This window comes from Eucyclogobius newberryi, unplaced genomic scaffold (assembly GCF_026437365.1).
Source record: "Eucyclogobius newberryi isolate DKJ021-1_F unplaced genomic scaffold, fEucNew1.0.hap1 SCAF_8, whole genome shotgun sequence".
Taxonomy (NCBI): domain Eukaryota; kingdom Metazoa; phylum Chordata; class Actinopteri; order Gobiiformes; family Gobiidae; genus Eucyclogobius; species Eucyclogobius newberryi.
Window position 1 is genome coordinate 10,460,863 of NW_027316500.1, and position 18,091 is coordinate 10,478,953.

Below are 18,091 nucleotides of genomic sequence, written 5' to 3' on the forward strand. Positions count from 1 at the left end.
TAAAAACCTCTTTTCCAAGGAAGTCCTGGCCAAGAGGCAGTTACAACATACAAACAAACAAAATTAAAATAACAATGCTTATCGGCCATAATTACCTTTTTAATTCAGTGTTGATTTGTTGAGTAGAAGGTGGAAATGGAAAAGCCTGTGTATATAAATTATAGATTCAGTTAATTATGCCAGGCAAGGCAGTTTTATTTGTGAAGCATAATTACACAAAGTAATTCAAGTGAACAAGAAGGGTGCATTACAATCATAATACAAACAATTAATAAATTATATATTTTCTTATTTTTTGGAGAAGAATGCAAATAAAACCCATTCAGTCATATGCACAGCTAAAGAAAACTGATTCCCCATGTTTAGTCCTGACTGAGGCCGAGACTGTTCAAGTAGGACAATAAAATGTACACAGAGGATTACAAATCACAATACTAACTACCGGTAACTTGTATTCTATTTAACTCTGTAATGCAAAATTAACTCCATTTCTTCTGTTCTTTCAGATGGAGGCCCGGTGTTATCAGCTGCTCTTGTCCGTGTTTCAGCACTGCAGTCGCGCCCTTTCCACTCCGTACATTCACACTCTGGCTCCGATCCTGGTGGAAAAGCTGAAGGCTGCAGAAACCAATCGACCCCAGACCAACGCAGAGCTCCAGGCCATTCAGGAGGGCATCAGGGTCTTAGAACTCCTGGTCGGCATGGGGGAGGAACAAAACAGTAAGTCTTTTTACCAAACTGCGACTGTTGCTTCTTTTTGTTCACAAAATGTAAAAGGGCTGACATTTTTACATTTTTCTGATAAGCATTGCATTTTGTATAAAACGTGTGATGTTTTAACAGTACAATTCTGTTCAAAGTACACATTTAAACATAAATATTTAATACACATTTATATACATAAATAATAACATTTCAGAGAAGACTGAAATATGAGCTATATACCAATCACATGCATTTCAGAACATGTTTGTAGTGATTGCTAGTGATAATTGTGTTCAATGCATTTGTAACTGGTTTGAATAATATTTTTTCACTTCTTTCAATTTACTGAAATGGATTGTCAAAACAAGATGATTTTAAACTTAACAAGTCTTCAGGAAAACAAACCGACTTTGCTTTTACTGATTATTAAAAAAGTAAATAAAATAATATTTGCCAAAAAGGATTAGCACAACTTTTAAGAATAGCAAATCTTTTATAGTTTGCCCCACAGATTAAGGTCTGTTGTGGATTTTCTGAGATGATTTAATGTCATCCTGCCTTTCTTCCTTTGTCTTAATCTATTAATTGTTATAGCTGGCTGGTCTGAGATTATGCGTTGTCACAGATAATCCTTGACATTGTCCTCTAGAAATACATGTATATGAGTAATCTTATCTAAGAAGATTATTTAGATAGTGGACATCTGACATGAAGCCTTTCTTGGCCTTATTCTTAGTGAGCCTCTTATCTGAAGCAAATGAATGTGCCATTAATACTAGTACATTTGGCAAATAGCAGTATTTTTGGTATTTTGTACCTGGGTGATGAAGAACCACAAATATATAACATTATGATTTGCATTGTAATGAGAGCACATTAAGTCCAAACAATCAGCATGTACAGTGCCAGCAATTAGTCTAAATTCCGCTGATCTGATCATGTGACACAAACTGCAAGTTTTTGTACAAAAGTCTTGCTAAACTGCGTATTTGATTATGAAAAATAATTCATGCTAAATCAATGTCTTCTCTGCAATCATTCCTTATAATCCCATTAATAGTATAAATTTTGGTCTAAATGCCTACAACAGCCCTATTTGTCATGTGGGGTGAAATTTTCCACATCAGCAAGTAATTAAGACATTTAAGGGAACTGGATATGTATCAGGCTATCAAGCCATTTTAGATCAATATTACATTTTGCAATGAACAGAATGTAAAATAATGATCTACTTAAATTACAATTCAATACAAAATACATGAAAAAGCAATAATGTCTCCTTTAACGTGATGTGCAGGGGTGCAGTTGTTGGCGCTCCTCGTCCCTACTCTCATCTCTTACCTCTTGGATGAAACAGCCTTCTACTCTGCACCAGTGGTCTCTAAAGGTCTTCACGAGTTTGCACTTCAGAACTTGATGCGGATCGGACCCCTTTACCCGGCTGCCTTCAAGATCGTCATCGGTGCCGCCCCTGAGCTCAAAACTCGCCTTGAATCTGCCATAAGAGCCAATCAAGCCAGTAGTAAAGCAAAGGCTGCAGCAAGGCAAACTCAACCCACTGTTCAAGCCGCGCCGACCATAAAACTCAAAACTAGCTTCTTCTAAAGACTGCTAAAACACGCTGATGGTCAATGTTTTATTTTGCTGTAACATGATGTCATATCTGTCATTTGCTGATGTGTTTTTATTTATACTGTTACATTTTACTTAATTCTGATTTTTAAGTCTTTTTTTGTAAATAGTTATTTGAATGTTTAATCGTTAAGCAGCCGAATTGATGGATGTAATCATCAGACAGATACAGAAATGTCTATGTGAAGGGACATTTTGATTTATTTTCTTCTTATTTAGATACATTCCTTAATTATTATAATTTTGTCCTGTGTTAAAGTACTCTGTCCATGTACATAAATGTGAAATACAACATAGATCATATCAGGATTACATGTTTACATTGTGTTATTGCATACATAAACCTTGTGGCTCTAATTCTAAGCAGATATTGCCATTAAATTATATCTGAAACTTAAATTTGTATTCATAACATGAATTGACACTTTTAAGGATAATACACAAGAGATTCAGTGTTCTACATTTTCATCTCTGATATAAGTTGTCCTTGAGCGTGTTTGATTTATCTGCTTGTGAAGTGAACCACACATGTAATAAATTATTTTATTTGAATTATGTCATTGAAAAGCAAAGTGGACATTTTCAATATGGCTTCAAATGGACAGAGCCAACCTCTAGACACAACTCTTACATTCAGTTTATCATAGGTTTGCTTAGAATAAGGGATAGTTTATACTGCTATAATCAGCAGTGGTGGGTAGAGTAGCCAAAAAATGCCCAAATAATATTATTCTAGTTTACTCCCAAGTACAAAGTAGGAGAGACAAAAACTACAACTCGCGTACAAGTAATTGAATGTAATTTTGCCAGCAAATTTACTTGAGCATCAATATTTGTGAGTTCAGAGTAACACATAGGATTATCTTATCTTATTTTATATGCTGGCATGCACCAGGTTAAATTGTATGAGTAACTGTCCAATTGTAACCACAGATTTATTTATAACTCATTGAATTTAGTTTATTGGAAGGACAGAGTATTAAGTCATGCATAAAATCTGGTGTTTTCAAACGATAGACTACAAATATGAGAAAAACTCAATCTGAAGGAGCGGTACATGAAGCTCAATTGTTCAGAAAATGTAATATTATAGAGTTAATAACACTGGGATAAGTAACCAAAGCTTTTACTTAAGTAAGCTTGTTGTTGTTACTTCAAATAACTCAAGTAGGAGTAAAAGTATGCAGTCAGAAAATACTCAAAAGAAGTACAATTGTATTTTACTCAAGTAAATGTTACTGAGCAACAAGGTCACGTTTGAATCATGAACATGACTAAAGACTACATTTTGTATTGTATCTTTCAACAAAATATCAACAATGTTATAAAGATACTGCGCTGTTCGTGTAATAGTAGTAAATAGATCATGGTGCGCACACACGAGTCGTGTCGGCACGCTGTGGGCGTGGCTGCGTGTTGACGTCACTCTGACAGCGAGCTGTCAGAAGTGAGTTCATTCTTCGAGCCGAGACACGGAGCGCCTCGACCAGGTTCAAGCCCTTCCTCTGGTTTATAGAGCTAAAAATCTGCGATACAGCGGAGAGAGCGCACCCCGAGCCCGGCCATGGACGAACAGGCGGGCCCCGGCGTGTTCTTCAACAACAATAACAACTCGGTTTTAGCCGGTGCTGGGAAAGGACCGCTGCCCGATGGCGACGCAGGGGAGGCGGCCCGGGCGCAGTACAGTATCCCGGGGATCCTGCACTTCCTGCAGCACGAATGGGCCCGCTTCGAAGTAGAGAGGGCACAATGGGAGGTGGAGAGAGCCGAGCTACAGGTAAAACACCGCCTTATGTGTGCGAATGGCTGCGTTTAGTGCAAACAATGAGACGTATGTGCGTGGCTTTGTGAAGAGTCTCTTTGAGCGGCTCTGTCTGATTGTTCTGGTGTTAGCTTCTTAGCATTAGCTTCTGTGCTAAAGCAGCTGCAGCGCCCCCATGACCCCACTTCTCGACGACTATTTGCTCCTTTCCCCCCGTCTTTAAATGGGGAAAGTCTCACATCTGCGTTTGTATTTGTCTGGACACTTGACGAAACGGATTCGCGTGATGTATAATGGACTTGCTTATTGAAACTAGTCCCGTAAAGTGGCAGATTGCGTTGTTGACACAGAGCTGTGAAGACGCATTGACTGAGCGCATCGTACTTGTGTGTGGAAATAGTCAATCAATTAGATACCTTTGCGCAATGATACAATAGTGGCACATTGTTTGAATATAACTATGTCCAATTATTACAAAACTGCAAATATCATTGAAACTATTACGCTCTCAGTTTATTTTTTTTTATGCCTTGTCACTGCCACTGCTGAAGTCGGAGCCACCAAAATGTTTGCCACTGCCAACCTGTTTGACACAGACCACTGGCTTTATTGGCCCACCATCTTAGTGTGAGCTTTATGGCTTTGTACCAGCAAGTCATCTGAGCTGCGTTGTGTCTTTTCTGGTGGTGATCCAGGGTTTTTTCCAGTGACATGCGTGAAGAAAATGGCATTGGAGATGAGAGACATGAAGTCACACCTGTGTGTTTTCTCACACTGGTATTTAATGCAGTTCTGTGTAGCCAAGTTTTTATGAATTTAGTGAAGTACTAGAGGTGGGGGGGAAATATTGTCATTTTTGTTCTGGTGATAGGCCGAATGATAATATCCAGTTGGCCTATATTTTCTGTAGTTCAAAGTTTTACAAAGTCCAGGAACAAAGGGATATTTAGGTACTTTTATTAATCAGCTAATTGTGACTAGTCAACTATAATCGTAGTTGTGTTCTGGTCATCGTAATCATTATCTGGACTAAACAAACTCAAAACCACACGCCAAAAAACATTTTAAAACAAAACTAGTGGCATTATTAAGTCAAAATCTCTAAAGCCTCCAGTCTCTGTATTTAAATTGAAAAAGTCTCAACGTACAATGAAAAAGATATGTCTTAACTAATTGCTGTGCTGCAATATTGAATGCTTACCTCACTGTACTGTATTGTGTGTGAGTTCGACATCTATGAGCAAGATTGTTGTATGGACAGTTTAATTCTTAGTCATTTCATTCAGTTTTGAAGTAAATGTTTTCATCATTATTTTACCTTCTAAACTTATCAGCCATCGTTTCTTAGTTTCCGTCTAGTCTCTGAACTCATCCAACGAGGTGATGAGGAAGAAGCCTCTCACTCTGTTGTAAATACGTCCATTGTCATAGGCTTTGACTCCGTGTTGCTCTGTCTGTGCCCTGAGCTCGCCTTCCTGTCTGCAGTCTGTCATATAAAGAGCGCTTATCAGAACGCAACAGCAACAGTGGTGAGGCGCACCGAGGCCGCCAAAAGGCCTGCTGGTTGGTTAGTTTGTGGCGGCAAAATGGTGAGCGCTACATTTGAGTTGTGTGTTTTCTACTGACGTTATTTGAAAAGCAGATTCACCTATTCATTTACCCGTTGTTGACAGACGCACAGTATATTCCAAATTAATTAAAGTGTGCATAAAATTGAGAAATATCTGCGATAGTCTGTGTTTCCACTAAATACTAGAAATAAAGTGGATAGTATGTTTAAAGTGTAAAAATAAATCTAAATAAAGCCTTGATAGTAAACTAAAATAAACAAATATAAGCAAAATATATTAAATTGCACTTTTTGGGGTGTTGTTTCTTTGCAACTGTGGTAAAACTGTTGTGTAACATTTGTTTACAATTTCCCCTCTCTCTCTCTACAAGTATGTGAAACTTGCAGCACTAATGAATGGCATGTATTTTCTCACTCGTGATGACCTTGAAGCCTGTGCACAAGTTGTTTCAACAAATGTTTAACATTGTATGAAATTACATCTACACAAGCGATAATAAGCGAGAGTACTTTTGTGAGATGACAATAATGGTATGTTTGCCTGGCTCTAATGCAAAGAGTAATTGGTTCCCCCTGCTCAGAGTCTCTGGTAAACCCAAGACGACGAGATTCTCCTGAAGGGATTCAAACATAAGAACATTGACAGTAGTTTCATTATCGTAAAAGGAAACAATCAAACGAACACAAAGAAGATAAGGTTTTGGTTAACTTTGTAGTCTTTCTAATTTAAATGCTCAGGGCTGTTGCTTTCCTCCTTTTGCCCTGTAGTAGAAGCGATCACAAAACGCCATCATTTGAAAAGTTTGCATTTACAGGAGAATAGCGACGAGCTGTCCAACCTTGACCATGGAGATATGGTTATCTCTGAAGTGAAAAACAAAGTAAAACTATGTAGCAAAATCAATCTTATCTATATTAACAATGTAAATGAACAATAAAGCTGATATTTGTTCTTTTTCGGCTTCAGACTTGAATCTCCAACACAAGCAGTTGTTTTGGTCGACCTGTTGCCCATAGAATACTCAAAGGCACTGCACAAAACGGGACTCTCTCATACGATTGTGGTAAAACAAGGCTGTGGTCAATTTAAATTGCATAATGATCAATATCGACCATACATATTGGACCAAATATATTGGTTTCTCGCTCAGCGTCGGCCAGGAAAGAAACTGTCCGTCGAGCTCAATCAATACTATTTCTTATCTATAATAACGCATAGAACTTGCTTTTCTCCATGTACGGCAGATGGAGAAGTTTAATGCCATACAGTAAAACATTGTAGATACAACTGTCATCTGTGTTGCAAGTTTGAAAGCGCGAGAGTGGGTTTTTAATCTTAACTGAACATTTACTGCTGTAAATCTTTTGTGTGGACGTGAGCCGCCATAATTACTATATATTTCCTTCACATTAAAAGTAGCACAAGGTGAACCTGCGCTTTCTGTGAACCTGCCTCAACTTCCTGTAATCCTGGTATCAGGAACATTATCGGAAACACTTCAGCCTCGATTGAAGCGTGTAGCACACCTTTCTCCTGCTGTGACTGTTCAAGGCAAACCCAGATCTCGAAGGAATGCCGTGTGTCCAGCCCGTTCGCTCAGCCACTCCTCTGAAAGACGCACAGACACGCAGACTGACAAACATAATGTCAGCTGTGATGAGAGCGCCACAGTGATTGGCTCAGTTCAACTCAAAATGGCCACAGTATAGTGAGTGGTAAGTATATAAACATTATTGCGATATACTTTTAGTTTCAATGATATTAAAACAAAAAAGTACATGACTCAATGTATTTGTCAAACTGTCAAAATAAAAATGTTCCATTGATGAAACTGCGACCAAATTGAGGCTTGATTATGATGCGATATCGATACTTTTGCAATACAATTGTGCAAATGTGTATGTATTTATATAGAGCAGTGCTTTTTAGAAAGCAAGCCAAATTACAGCAATAATATATAAAATACGACCAAATCCATTATAGGCTGAACACATCACAACAACATTCTTTTTGATAGAATTAAACTTTTGAACTGAATTTACGAGCCTTCGTTCAGCCCGATTTAATGCGTGTTTGTCACAGTAATTCATTTGCATAAATTCTGACCATTAACCCCTCTATTCCTGACTCATTTACATCCAGTAAACACTGATATTGCCATAAACACTATAGAGGAGCCAATGAGAGAACCGAGGCAATGTTTACAATGATGTGTTAGCATTTCAAGAGCAAAGCGCTAATGAAAATCATCAAAATGGACACATTTTCCACACTCAGTGCTCAGACAGGCCACCTCAGATCATAACTCGTCACAAATGAGATTTATTTTAATCCTGACTCTAAGCGATTGTCCGTAGTGAGTATAATATTTTGTTGTTGACAGCAGTAGCAGCGTGTGTGCTAACGTTAGCTGACCAGAACATTCTCTCTTCTCCATACTGACTCTTTGATCAAGAATACGTCATATGTTGTCACTGGTATGATCTGTGCTGAAGTTTCCTTATATTCTTGAGTTTGTAGCTGATTTCAGAGTATTTCAATCCAACCCTGCCTCAGTATTTGATTTGCGATTGTTTTTTTTTTTGTTTTTTTTGGACAAATGCAACTACCGTGACAGTCATTTCACTTGTGGATCTTAATCTTTCAATATCTCATTGACAAAGTTTTTTTTGTGCCTGTTGGCTTTATTGACAGGAAAGTAGTGTGAAATGGGGGATGAGAGAGAGAGAGAGAAGGGAGGACAAGCAGTAAATAGTCAGGATTCGATCTCACGACACTGCGGCCGGCTGCACTTGGAGCTACTTTTGATAAGTGCATGTTTTCAAGCTAAAAACACACTATAGATTTCCTCATTTGTCCAGGACAGAGAAGAGGATATTCTGATGACAGGCTGCAGTTGTGTTTAACCAAAGCCCTGTGTTGGACTCTTGTGTGTGTGTGTGTAGTGTGTGTGTAGTGTGTGTGTAGTGTGTGTGTAGTGTGTGTGTAGTGTGTGTGTGTGTGTGTGTAGTGTGTAGTGTGGTCCGCTCTCGTCTCCTGTGCCTCCGGTTCTGGGGAAATCCCTGCTCCGCCGGTGTCCTCTTGCCGAAGGCTTGTGTCAGCAGCAGCAGCTCTGTCCCGAACACTACACCCGCTGAAGAGAAAGGTGACTCGCGGCTCCAAACACTGACGCATTATTTCCGGGAACACAAACAAGACGCAATTGTTTTGTGATTGGCTGATTTGTTCGACCGGTGCTGCTTTGGACAGCAATAACAGTCTAGAACCAAAAGGATTTCAGTGTAACAAAATGACGCATGGTATATTTCTAATGATATTCAGTAAAATATCAAGCGGATGACTACTTTTTGTCCTTGGAGTTTTCAAAACAAATGAAGCAGGAAACGATGCTTAGTTTGCATACGTTTTCCCCTGGCAGCCTTTTCCTGATGCCAACCTCACCAATCGCCCGTTTATTGGACTTGCATTGTTGTTGTAGACATTGCGTGGCATCATTGGTGGGCGATATGGATATATTTTGGGGATTCCCCGAGGTTATAGTAATGATTCATCTGGAATGAGCTAAAACGTGCCAGTAAAGGTTAAAGTTTTGCGCAAAATGTGAAAAGTTACCTGCAAAAAGGTAGACCTATCACTTTTATACCTTGCTTTAGAAGAAAAATATTGGCTATAGACGTTTTTCTCTTTTTGCTCCAAGTTAAACAAAACCATTTTTATATATTGCCATTTAACACAAAGACCTTAAGTAGAACCTTTCCAAAACATTGCCGGTTATGATCCGATATTGAATACAGAGCGGTCATTGCATTGCATTGTTTTTCGATGCCAAACCCTAGCGCAGCAGTTTGACTTCATCGCAGCGACTTGCGGTGTGCTGCATTTACTCAAGGCTCAGATGGTTGAACTCAGTGGAGCCATAAGAAGGACCGAGCCGAGCACAAACATCGTGGTGCGGTCGGAGTCTCGCTGAAAAGGGTGTCACCATCATTCTTCCGCACATCCACCCCCGGGCTGCAGTTATTTCTGTTTGCCCCGGCGCTCGCTGCAGTGACGATACAGGCTCAATGTTTGTGCCCTCGGGAGTCAACACAGAAATGACAAATGTTTGAAGAGCAATCAATTTTAAAGGTACAGTCACCACAATGTGAATGGATGGCCAACATTTCCTGCTGCAGAAATTATACAGAAAGACTTCTATTTTAACTAGTTGACAAATATGGATATCGAAGCATTTTTTCTGATTATCCCGATCCAGATATTATGTTGTTCCATCAAAATCGAGGTTTAAGTAATGCAAAAAACAGTGACTGGACCATAAAATGAACAACAAAAGTTCAGAAATGTCACTTTATACCCTTTGAAAGATTGCACTTCCAGTTTATTTTAATATTTGCTTTTTTTTGCAACCTTTTAAAATTGTTTTCATTGTCGAGATGTGCTTGATATTCTAATTTAGCAGATGTCAAACAACATATGATACATCCCACTGATCACTTTAACACAGTATCCAGTTTTAATCCTGAATTTTGATGTACTTTTTGTCCTTGTGCAGGGTTTATTCTCAGTGTAGTTTCTCCATGGATGTCGATGAAAGCGCTGAAGTTGGAAAGGGCATCAGGCGTAAATGGTTCTGTAATCCAAAACGATAATAACTTCACTTAAAACTAACATTTTAGTTAAATCTAGGGATGCAACAAACCATTAGTTTACTCGTCGACTAGTTCACTGAGGCTTTTAAAATACTTTTTTAACCAAAATAAATGTTGAAATATGGTGACTGAAGGCTTCTACACTGTATTATTGCTGAAAATCAGACAATGTTTATTCTTTTTTTAAATGTTTTTAATTTTATTTAATAATGCCACTGGTTTTGTTATAAAAGGTATTTTTGTGGCCGTTTTTGAGTCTGTATGAGTCCAAATTACAACGATCAAAAATATGACTAGGATTATTATTTATAGTCTACCATTAGTCAAGTCATTGTTGCAGCCTAATTAATTTGTTTTGTTTCCATGGCGCTCCACTACAAAAGACGGCCTTCATTACCAACGCAGAAGTCCAGCTCTGAGTCATTCTGCTGCACATCAAATATTCACTGAGCAGATCACAGCGGCTTTAAAAGGGTTTCTATTTTTGCTGCAGCGAGCGCCCGCAGGAGGAACTGTGTTTACTAACTCCAGCCTGCTCCACTGTCCCGCTTGGACCGGGCCCAGCTCCTCTGCGCCGTCGCGGCGCTGCCACAGCCGACAGAGGGGCTGTTAAATCCCCTCAAATCTGCTCCGTTCATTCACAGGGAGCAGGCGCTGGGTCTGTGTGGGACAGCTGCCCGCTCTGAGGTCATCGCTGTGTCGCCGCACACATCACAAAGTGGAGTCGTCCGCACAGACCAGGGCTTTTGGAAAATGCTTGTGTTGTGTGTAATTACTCTGGAGGTCCGTCAAAACATGATTATCAAAATATAATACCATGATAACAAGTAGGGCTGTGGCAAACAGTTTTGGCACTAGATTAGTCAGCGATTGTTCTATTGTACTCTGTCAATTATTAAACACATTTTTAACCAAATAAAGGTTGAAATATGGTGACTGAATTCTATAATGGGGCTTCTTGTATGTGTACGAGTCTGAACAATCCAGATAACAATTACAATTGTCAGAAGACCACTCAGATAATGGTCTATAGTCGACTAGTCACAATTGGTCGTTTAATCGTTGCAGCTCTAATGACGAGAACTGCGCTCAAGACACTATTTCCTTTTTGGCAATGGCTCTTCTACATTCTTGCCTTGTCTTAAAAATGATTAACTGCCGGTAGTATGAAATGGAAAAACTTTATTTTTCTTTTCTTTTAATTTATTTTTTAAACGGGAACATATTTATTTGAACTGGTTTGCAGCAGATTCCTGTTATGGTATTTTATTATTATTGTTTTGTCATTATTTATTAGTCTTATCATAAGGCTGCACAAAATATCAATTTGATTTGGAGCAATTATCAAATCACAAAAGCTGCACGCAAGCCTGGAGGTGTTCTTAGCCCTTTTCCCCGTCAGGAAATAAGGCTTTTTAATCAGCCATTCCTCTGTCAGTAAAAGCAGACTTCAGACTTTGGACTATTTTTGTGTATTGTGTGTAAAATCGAATTAAAAATAATGATCAGTCCATATGAAGAGGAGTTTTTGCCACATCGCCCATCTTTACTGGCCAGTGTCTGTGTTCTAAGAATGACTTGTAGTTTTCTGATGTCATTTTTTGTTTTATCATATAATCATACAACAGTCAGTGCTTTTCTGCTCTGCACTTAATTGATCTCTGGTGATTTAAAAACTATTAGGTCCAGTCAGTGCGCCGCCTCTCCGCCGAGCTACACACATTTTATTGATCCATCATTTGTCTCTGCCACGACTGCACCTTCAGGACACCGAGCCCACTATATTTGTGAAGAAAACGCTGATGTTGAAACACGCCTCCCCTGCCGGCTCCGTGTGCGGCCGTATTGTGTGAAATGGATGTAGCAACACGAAGGTGATGTGTAGTCGTCCGCACCATTTCAAACCCGTCTGTGTTTGTCCCACGGCGAGGCCACGCTGCAGAGGCAGGGTCAGAGCGCACGATGCTCAGACTCTGTCCTGTCCAATCAAGACATCTGTGCTATTGATGTAAAAGTCGGGAGGTTTTTTGCAACACGTGTTGTCATTGAAGGTTTGGGCATTCGTGGCTATAACCGCATATTTGATCTTCACCATATCAGCATTGCATAGTTTAGTTTGTCCTTGTTCAAGACACTCTCAATCCATATTTAGGGGTGGACAATATATCAAAATTTAGATTACATGGTGGTGGATGTTTGTTAGAAATGCAAAATTGAGTTTATGGAAAATCAAATCAAAAAGATATGTTAATAAATTTCAAATAAGTGATTCTGCACTTTTGTGATTTTTACACTTTTCTGTTTTCACCACATAATGACGTCTGAATGATGTTATCGTGATGCTCAAACAATAGATATTTGATTTGGTCAATATTGCCGACAAATATCCATATTGCCATTCTTTGAGGGCCTATTTAATGATAAAAGTTAAATTGTTATCTTGTTGGATCCTAAAAACATGGAATTCAATTATTTTCCTGGAGTCTGTTGCCCTCGTCAACCCTGAAAACACATCTCCACTAGTATCTTGTGGCTCCTCCGTGTTTTTAAAATCTATATATGCTCACAGTGACCCTGCACAGTGAGTTTGAGTTCACAACCTCTAGCTTTTTTAGTGGAAACACAGACTATGTTTATTTCTTTGTAACATGCAGAGGGAAGGACTTTGTGCATTTGTAGGATTTGTCTGAACCTTTTCCCAATGGATTTCAGCAAGGGCTATCCCACAGCGATGATGCGTAGAACTCAAGTCTTGAGTGCTCCGCATATCAATCTGTCGTTTGCCAGGTGACCCTCACAGTCCTCCCGAGTTAATGAGAAACACTGCTCTAATGTGTTTGCTGCCAGGGAACATTGTCACATTAAAGTGTAAAATGTAGATGGTTGCACACAGTTGAGCAGTGTCATGGTAACTGCTGCTTCAGTCCAGATCAATGTGCCCCAAGGCCCCAGTCACGAACCCCGACTCCAGCCCGTCACCTTTCTGCCACGCAAACTGCACATTTGAAAAGGGAACTGTGCAAATTTAACCAGTGGATTAAGCTTGCAGCCGAGGAAGTGTCAGCAGTGCAGTGATTGTGTGCGACGCTCCCGAGAGACAGATGTGCAAACGGTTAAATTATCCTCGTACAAAGGCGAGAAGCTGGTAAATACTTTCACACCTAGATCTTCAGCGAGGTGACAAAAACAACAGCAATGGCAAATCCACAGGCCAGGAATATACAAACGGACCGGAACATGGAGGAGTCATGTTATGTTGTGATTTTACTGGTGTCCTGGTGAAATGAAAGGGAAATTAAGTGGCTGTGTCTGTCGTGGCTTTACAGTCCCCCAAAATAAATAGTCTGAGGTTTAAACTTGACTGTCCCAGCAGGAAATGGGGTCTCTTCATTCAACCCCTCGGACTAAGGTGCCACAGTTATCTCATTAAAGCATTTTTTTTTTTTTTTTTTTTTTTTACAGTTAGTTACTTTTAATGTTTATGACAGTACAATGACCACAAAAGTTGGATTGATATGCCATGTTGTTGCCCATGTTGTTTTTAGAGTATTGAGGAGAATTTTCGAGGCATAATGTTTCGATTTATGCCATAAAGTAAAAAAAAATACCAAAGTAAAGTAACACATTTTTGGTATAGCCATCAAAAGTTTAAAAAAAAAAGTGCAGCATTTCTCCTTTTGATGGCTATACCAAAACATTTGTTACTTTACTATCATTTTTTTTTTTTTTTGTATCCAAGTTTGACATCTTAGAAATCAAATTGCTGCAAGATTACATTTCAGTTACATCTAATGAGAAGCTGTGAAGCTGTAGATACATAATATAATTCTATTTATTATTGTCTTGTCTTGTTCTCGTGTCTCGTCCCACTCTTAAAGGTGGAATGGACGATTTTTTTTTCAGCAAATTTTTTATCATATTTCCTCGTGGCGTGGATAAATCATTTGTCCTACCACGTATCAATCATAAAACGCACCTACCGCTCACCTGCAGCCGCGTCAGGCTCGTCCCCACGTTTCCGCATGCCTAAGCGCATGGATCTATCATAATATAGTTCCCTCAGTGTACGGGGCAAAATGAAGACGGAGAAAGACAGTTCGAGCTGACGCAGAAGTGGACAGAAATCTACGGGAGACGAGAGATGCGATGCGCTCCGTTGCGCTAATAAACAAATGCACGTGTGTGTTGTATCAGTCCGCACGGGGAGGGCGCATGCGTACTTACGCCTGCGTTCTCAAATCGCCGAAAAATCGTCTATTGCGCCTTTAAAGTATAATACCACAAATGTTGAAATTTAGTTCTCTCTGCTCTTTATTCACAGTTGGTCAAGATTACTACCTCCACAGTATTATGTTTTATTTGAACTGCATGCAATTAAAATGAATAAAAAACACTTACTCATCATCAAATCATTTCCAAATATTCCTCATTTAGTTCTTTTATATCTTGAAGAGTCAGATATGTGGATGTTGGTCTACAGTTTTCCGTCTCTCCGTCCCATGAGTTCAGATCATTCCTGAGCTGTTGTTTAGATTCGTCTCCTCCTGCTGCAGCTGTAGAAGTATGTGAGGAATGTACTTCTTCAGGACCGCGTCATGGGGCTCGCCGGCTTGTCCCAGTGACTGTAAACCTGCCGTTTGCCCAGAAAAAAGCATGTTTGCATTGTAAATGTGGGATTATGGATTAGGTTCCTCCTCCAGACCACAGCAGGCCACCGTGTTACCATTTTGTGTGTACAGTCAGGGGCTTGCGTGACCGGATTTCACTTGACTCCAGTGACTGAGACATTGAGAGTTCTGTGCTGTTAATACTGTTTGGATTAAAAGGCCTCTTTGTGTAGCTCTTGGCAGTTGAAATTACGTTGAGAAAGAGAGGAATTTACAATAATAAAACTTAACAGTCACATTTAGATCCTTTATTTGCATGTAAAACAGTCCATTAACATTGTGGGGCTGGTGAAAATTATTAAATTATAAAGATGCACTATTTATGCCTTGGCACAGACGTTGATCCACGCACGGACAGGATGCTCTCCCAGGCTCTCACTTCCCACGCCAGATCATACCAGATAAAAGAAAACAGTTACAGGAAGTTTAAATTGACCCCTGATTTCACGCATTAACATGTTGGGGGTCCGACAGCTTTTAATTTGAGGCTGAGGCCTGAACAGTGTGGGTGACCCTGAATATTAATTTGCTACATTACACTTGGCCCTTCTTCTTTTAAGGGTCATTTACAGGAACAGTTCTGACTTGATATAAACGACTCCTACAGACACTGGCCCTAAATTGTCCAGTAAGCGATTAGATGGAGCCTAAACTGGAGCAAACTTGGCTGACCTCTCGATCTTTGAATGCAATACAGGCATTTATATTTCCAAAACAACTGTGTACTATACTGTTTATCCGTTTGATGTGTAGTTTAAGACATTAGGGTGCCATAACTGATTTGAAATGATTACATTAAGAGGACACTGTATTAAGACATGGCAAATCTCCATTTATCCTGACAAAGTTGAGTCTTTTGCGTGACATTACACTGCTCTTCTTCCTGTCTACATGCCAGCTCCCGTCATACTCTCCACAGCTGCTGCTTCTGTTAAACCAGTGACCAGTGTTTATTTTCCTCAGTAGGCATTAGCCTGTCGTCCCGCCTGCTTTTCCTCTTTGAAAATCGCTTGAGATGGATGCCTTATTCTCTCTCTCCCTCCCTCTCTCGGTTCAGACTAAGAAGGCCTTATCCCGCGGCCCCATAATGCAGCCAGTGTCAGTCAGTGCCCGAATTAAACGCTTCCTGTGTCTTTCTGGCCTGACTCTCTGCATTCCTCTGAAGCTTCATGTTTGGTGGGAGGGATTTGCAGAGACACGGAAGATCATAAAACATTCGGTATACAATGTGTAATGTTGTTGTAGAAGTTTGGATTTGTGTTGACATTTTGTTTGGTTTGATTCCTCTTAAATCAACAGGAGATTCACATACAGTAGAGGTAGATCTTCGCCGCCCAAGAGTTACAAGGGAAACTGTACTGCAATAAAGGTTTCTTGATGGATTCAGAGTCAGTGCAGATTTCTACCGCAGCCTTGGGGAAAAAAACAACAACCTGAAACGACATGAAAGTTGTGATTTTGAGACTTCTTTGTACTAGTGTAGTCCACTTGACTGACACTGACTCTGACTCCCAAACGTTACTCCTTTAAATCTGTCTAGTTCCTAGCTCTCACAAACCCTCGAGTCTCTGCGTCACAGCTCCTAACCTGCTAGCCTTGTTCTTTGAGGGAAGCCGATGTTATCCCTCGTTCGACCAGGAAGGGTTTTCAAAGGTAGTCTGATAGCCTAGTATCAAATCTTTGTACCCTATTGCCCTTTGACAGTCTCAAGTACTTGATTGACTTTTTACTTTGATTACTTTGACCCAGGTATGATGAGTCAGTTGTAAACAGTGAGTAGATTGTATTTCGGCCCTCCAGAATAAAACAAATCTCAATCATTCTCCTCATGTGCACAATATTGTGGCAATTTTGTCTGATCTTGTCATATCCCTAGAGATAATGATATAAGAACTAGCCAAACACATCCATGCAAATAAGGAAATTATTATTCTATTAAGCTTTTTTCTGATCTTGACACTGTCTGGATAAGAACAGAGGAGTTTCCCCCCACCACAGATGTACAGTGTCATCCACAGTGAGACGAGTGTCAGCTTAATCTGCTCGTGCATCCAGAACATGGAGCAGGGGAATTGTTTTCAAACCAAGCGCTCGCCTTATTACTCCGACAAAATCCGGCTTCTGCTCTTGACTCTTTTACAGGAAGTGCACTGGCTGCCTTCACCAAACCGTTCATGTTTTTGACTGCTCTGGTTGGTCGGCAAGTGAACTGTGCTTTTTTTTTAAGCGCACTAATTTGAAGATTGGCATGGGTATGTATGGCTTTGAATGTGTTTCAGTGAGTTTAATATTTATTAGAAGATCACAAGGCCACTGCTGTTGCTAGGTAATAGTCCTCCTAGTTTGACATTTAATGCTGTGTGTGACATTGTCCTGCTCGGCATCCAAAGGCACTTAAATGGTGCTCGGAGCATTAGCCTGATGAGATATTTCAGGATCAGGAGCCCAATTGACTGCGATAACGTTTCCATTGGCCGGAGGCTGTGTTCGGCGCTCATATTTGGACCGGTGCCACTCCAGCGCATGTAATCTGTTTCAAGAGCGTCGCCATCTCTCATCCCGTCCATTTTCTATATGGAAGAGTTTATTTTTACCCGTCATCTCCACGCTACAAGTTAAATGGCAGTAATTTATTGACAAATGAACTGCCGTCTTGATTTAATCCACCAAAACCAATTCGATGTCTGACGCAAACTGAACATTGTGATCGTCAGATGTTGTTGTCATCATTTTGAGGTCAATGTGTGGCATTGTTTTGGACATAATCCTTTGTTTTAGCATGTGATGATGACTTCGGGATATGCTCACTTGTCCTGTTAAAAAATAATACACTGTTTTGGCTCAGCAGATGGTTCAAGCCCGTCCCATTTACTTCAGGGAAACAGCCTGAGAGCTATAATCACAGAGCTTACACTTGAGGCAGGTCTGAGAGCCTTAACCTGCCACGGGATGTTATGTCAGCTAAAATGTCATTCTCATTGTATTTCTTCTGTTATACATGGTCACACATGCATCTTAACTCCATGAAAAATAATGAATGATATGTAAATAAAGTATAATTCTCTTATCCACAGAGGATTCTGGACAGATGAAAGGTTTTTACTC

The 18,091-nt window shown here is 39.8% G+C and overlaps 2 protein-coding genes across 4 annotated transcripts in view; both read left to right on the forward strand.

The window, feature by feature from the left end:
* The window catches only part of heatr5b (HEAT repeat containing 5B), a 30,858-nt gene extending 27,969 nt beyond the window's left edge, over positions 1-2,889 (forward strand). For both annotated transcript variants that reach the window (XM_072437332.1, XM_072437333.1), the window contains exons 35-36: positions 507-720; positions 2,003-2,889. In XM_072437332.1, the coding sequence (XP_072293433.1) occupies positions 507-720; positions 2,003-2,310 (522 nt within the window). In that variant the 3' untranslated portion in view covers positions 2,311-2,889. The remainder of the gene's footprint in view (positions 1-506; positions 721-2,002) is intronic.
* An 878-nt stretch (positions 2,890-3,767) lies between these two features.
* The window catches only part of LOC140351660 (striatin-like), a 45,553-nt gene continuing 31,229 nt past the window's right edge, over positions 3,768-18,091 (forward strand). For both annotated transcript variants that reach the window (XM_072437594.1, XM_072437595.1), the window contains exon 1: positions 3,768-4,114. In XM_072437594.1, the coding sequence (XP_072293695.1) occupies positions 3,902-4,114 (213 nt within the window). In that variant the 5' untranslated portion in view covers positions 3,768-3,901. The remainder of the gene's footprint in view (positions 4,115-18,091) is intronic.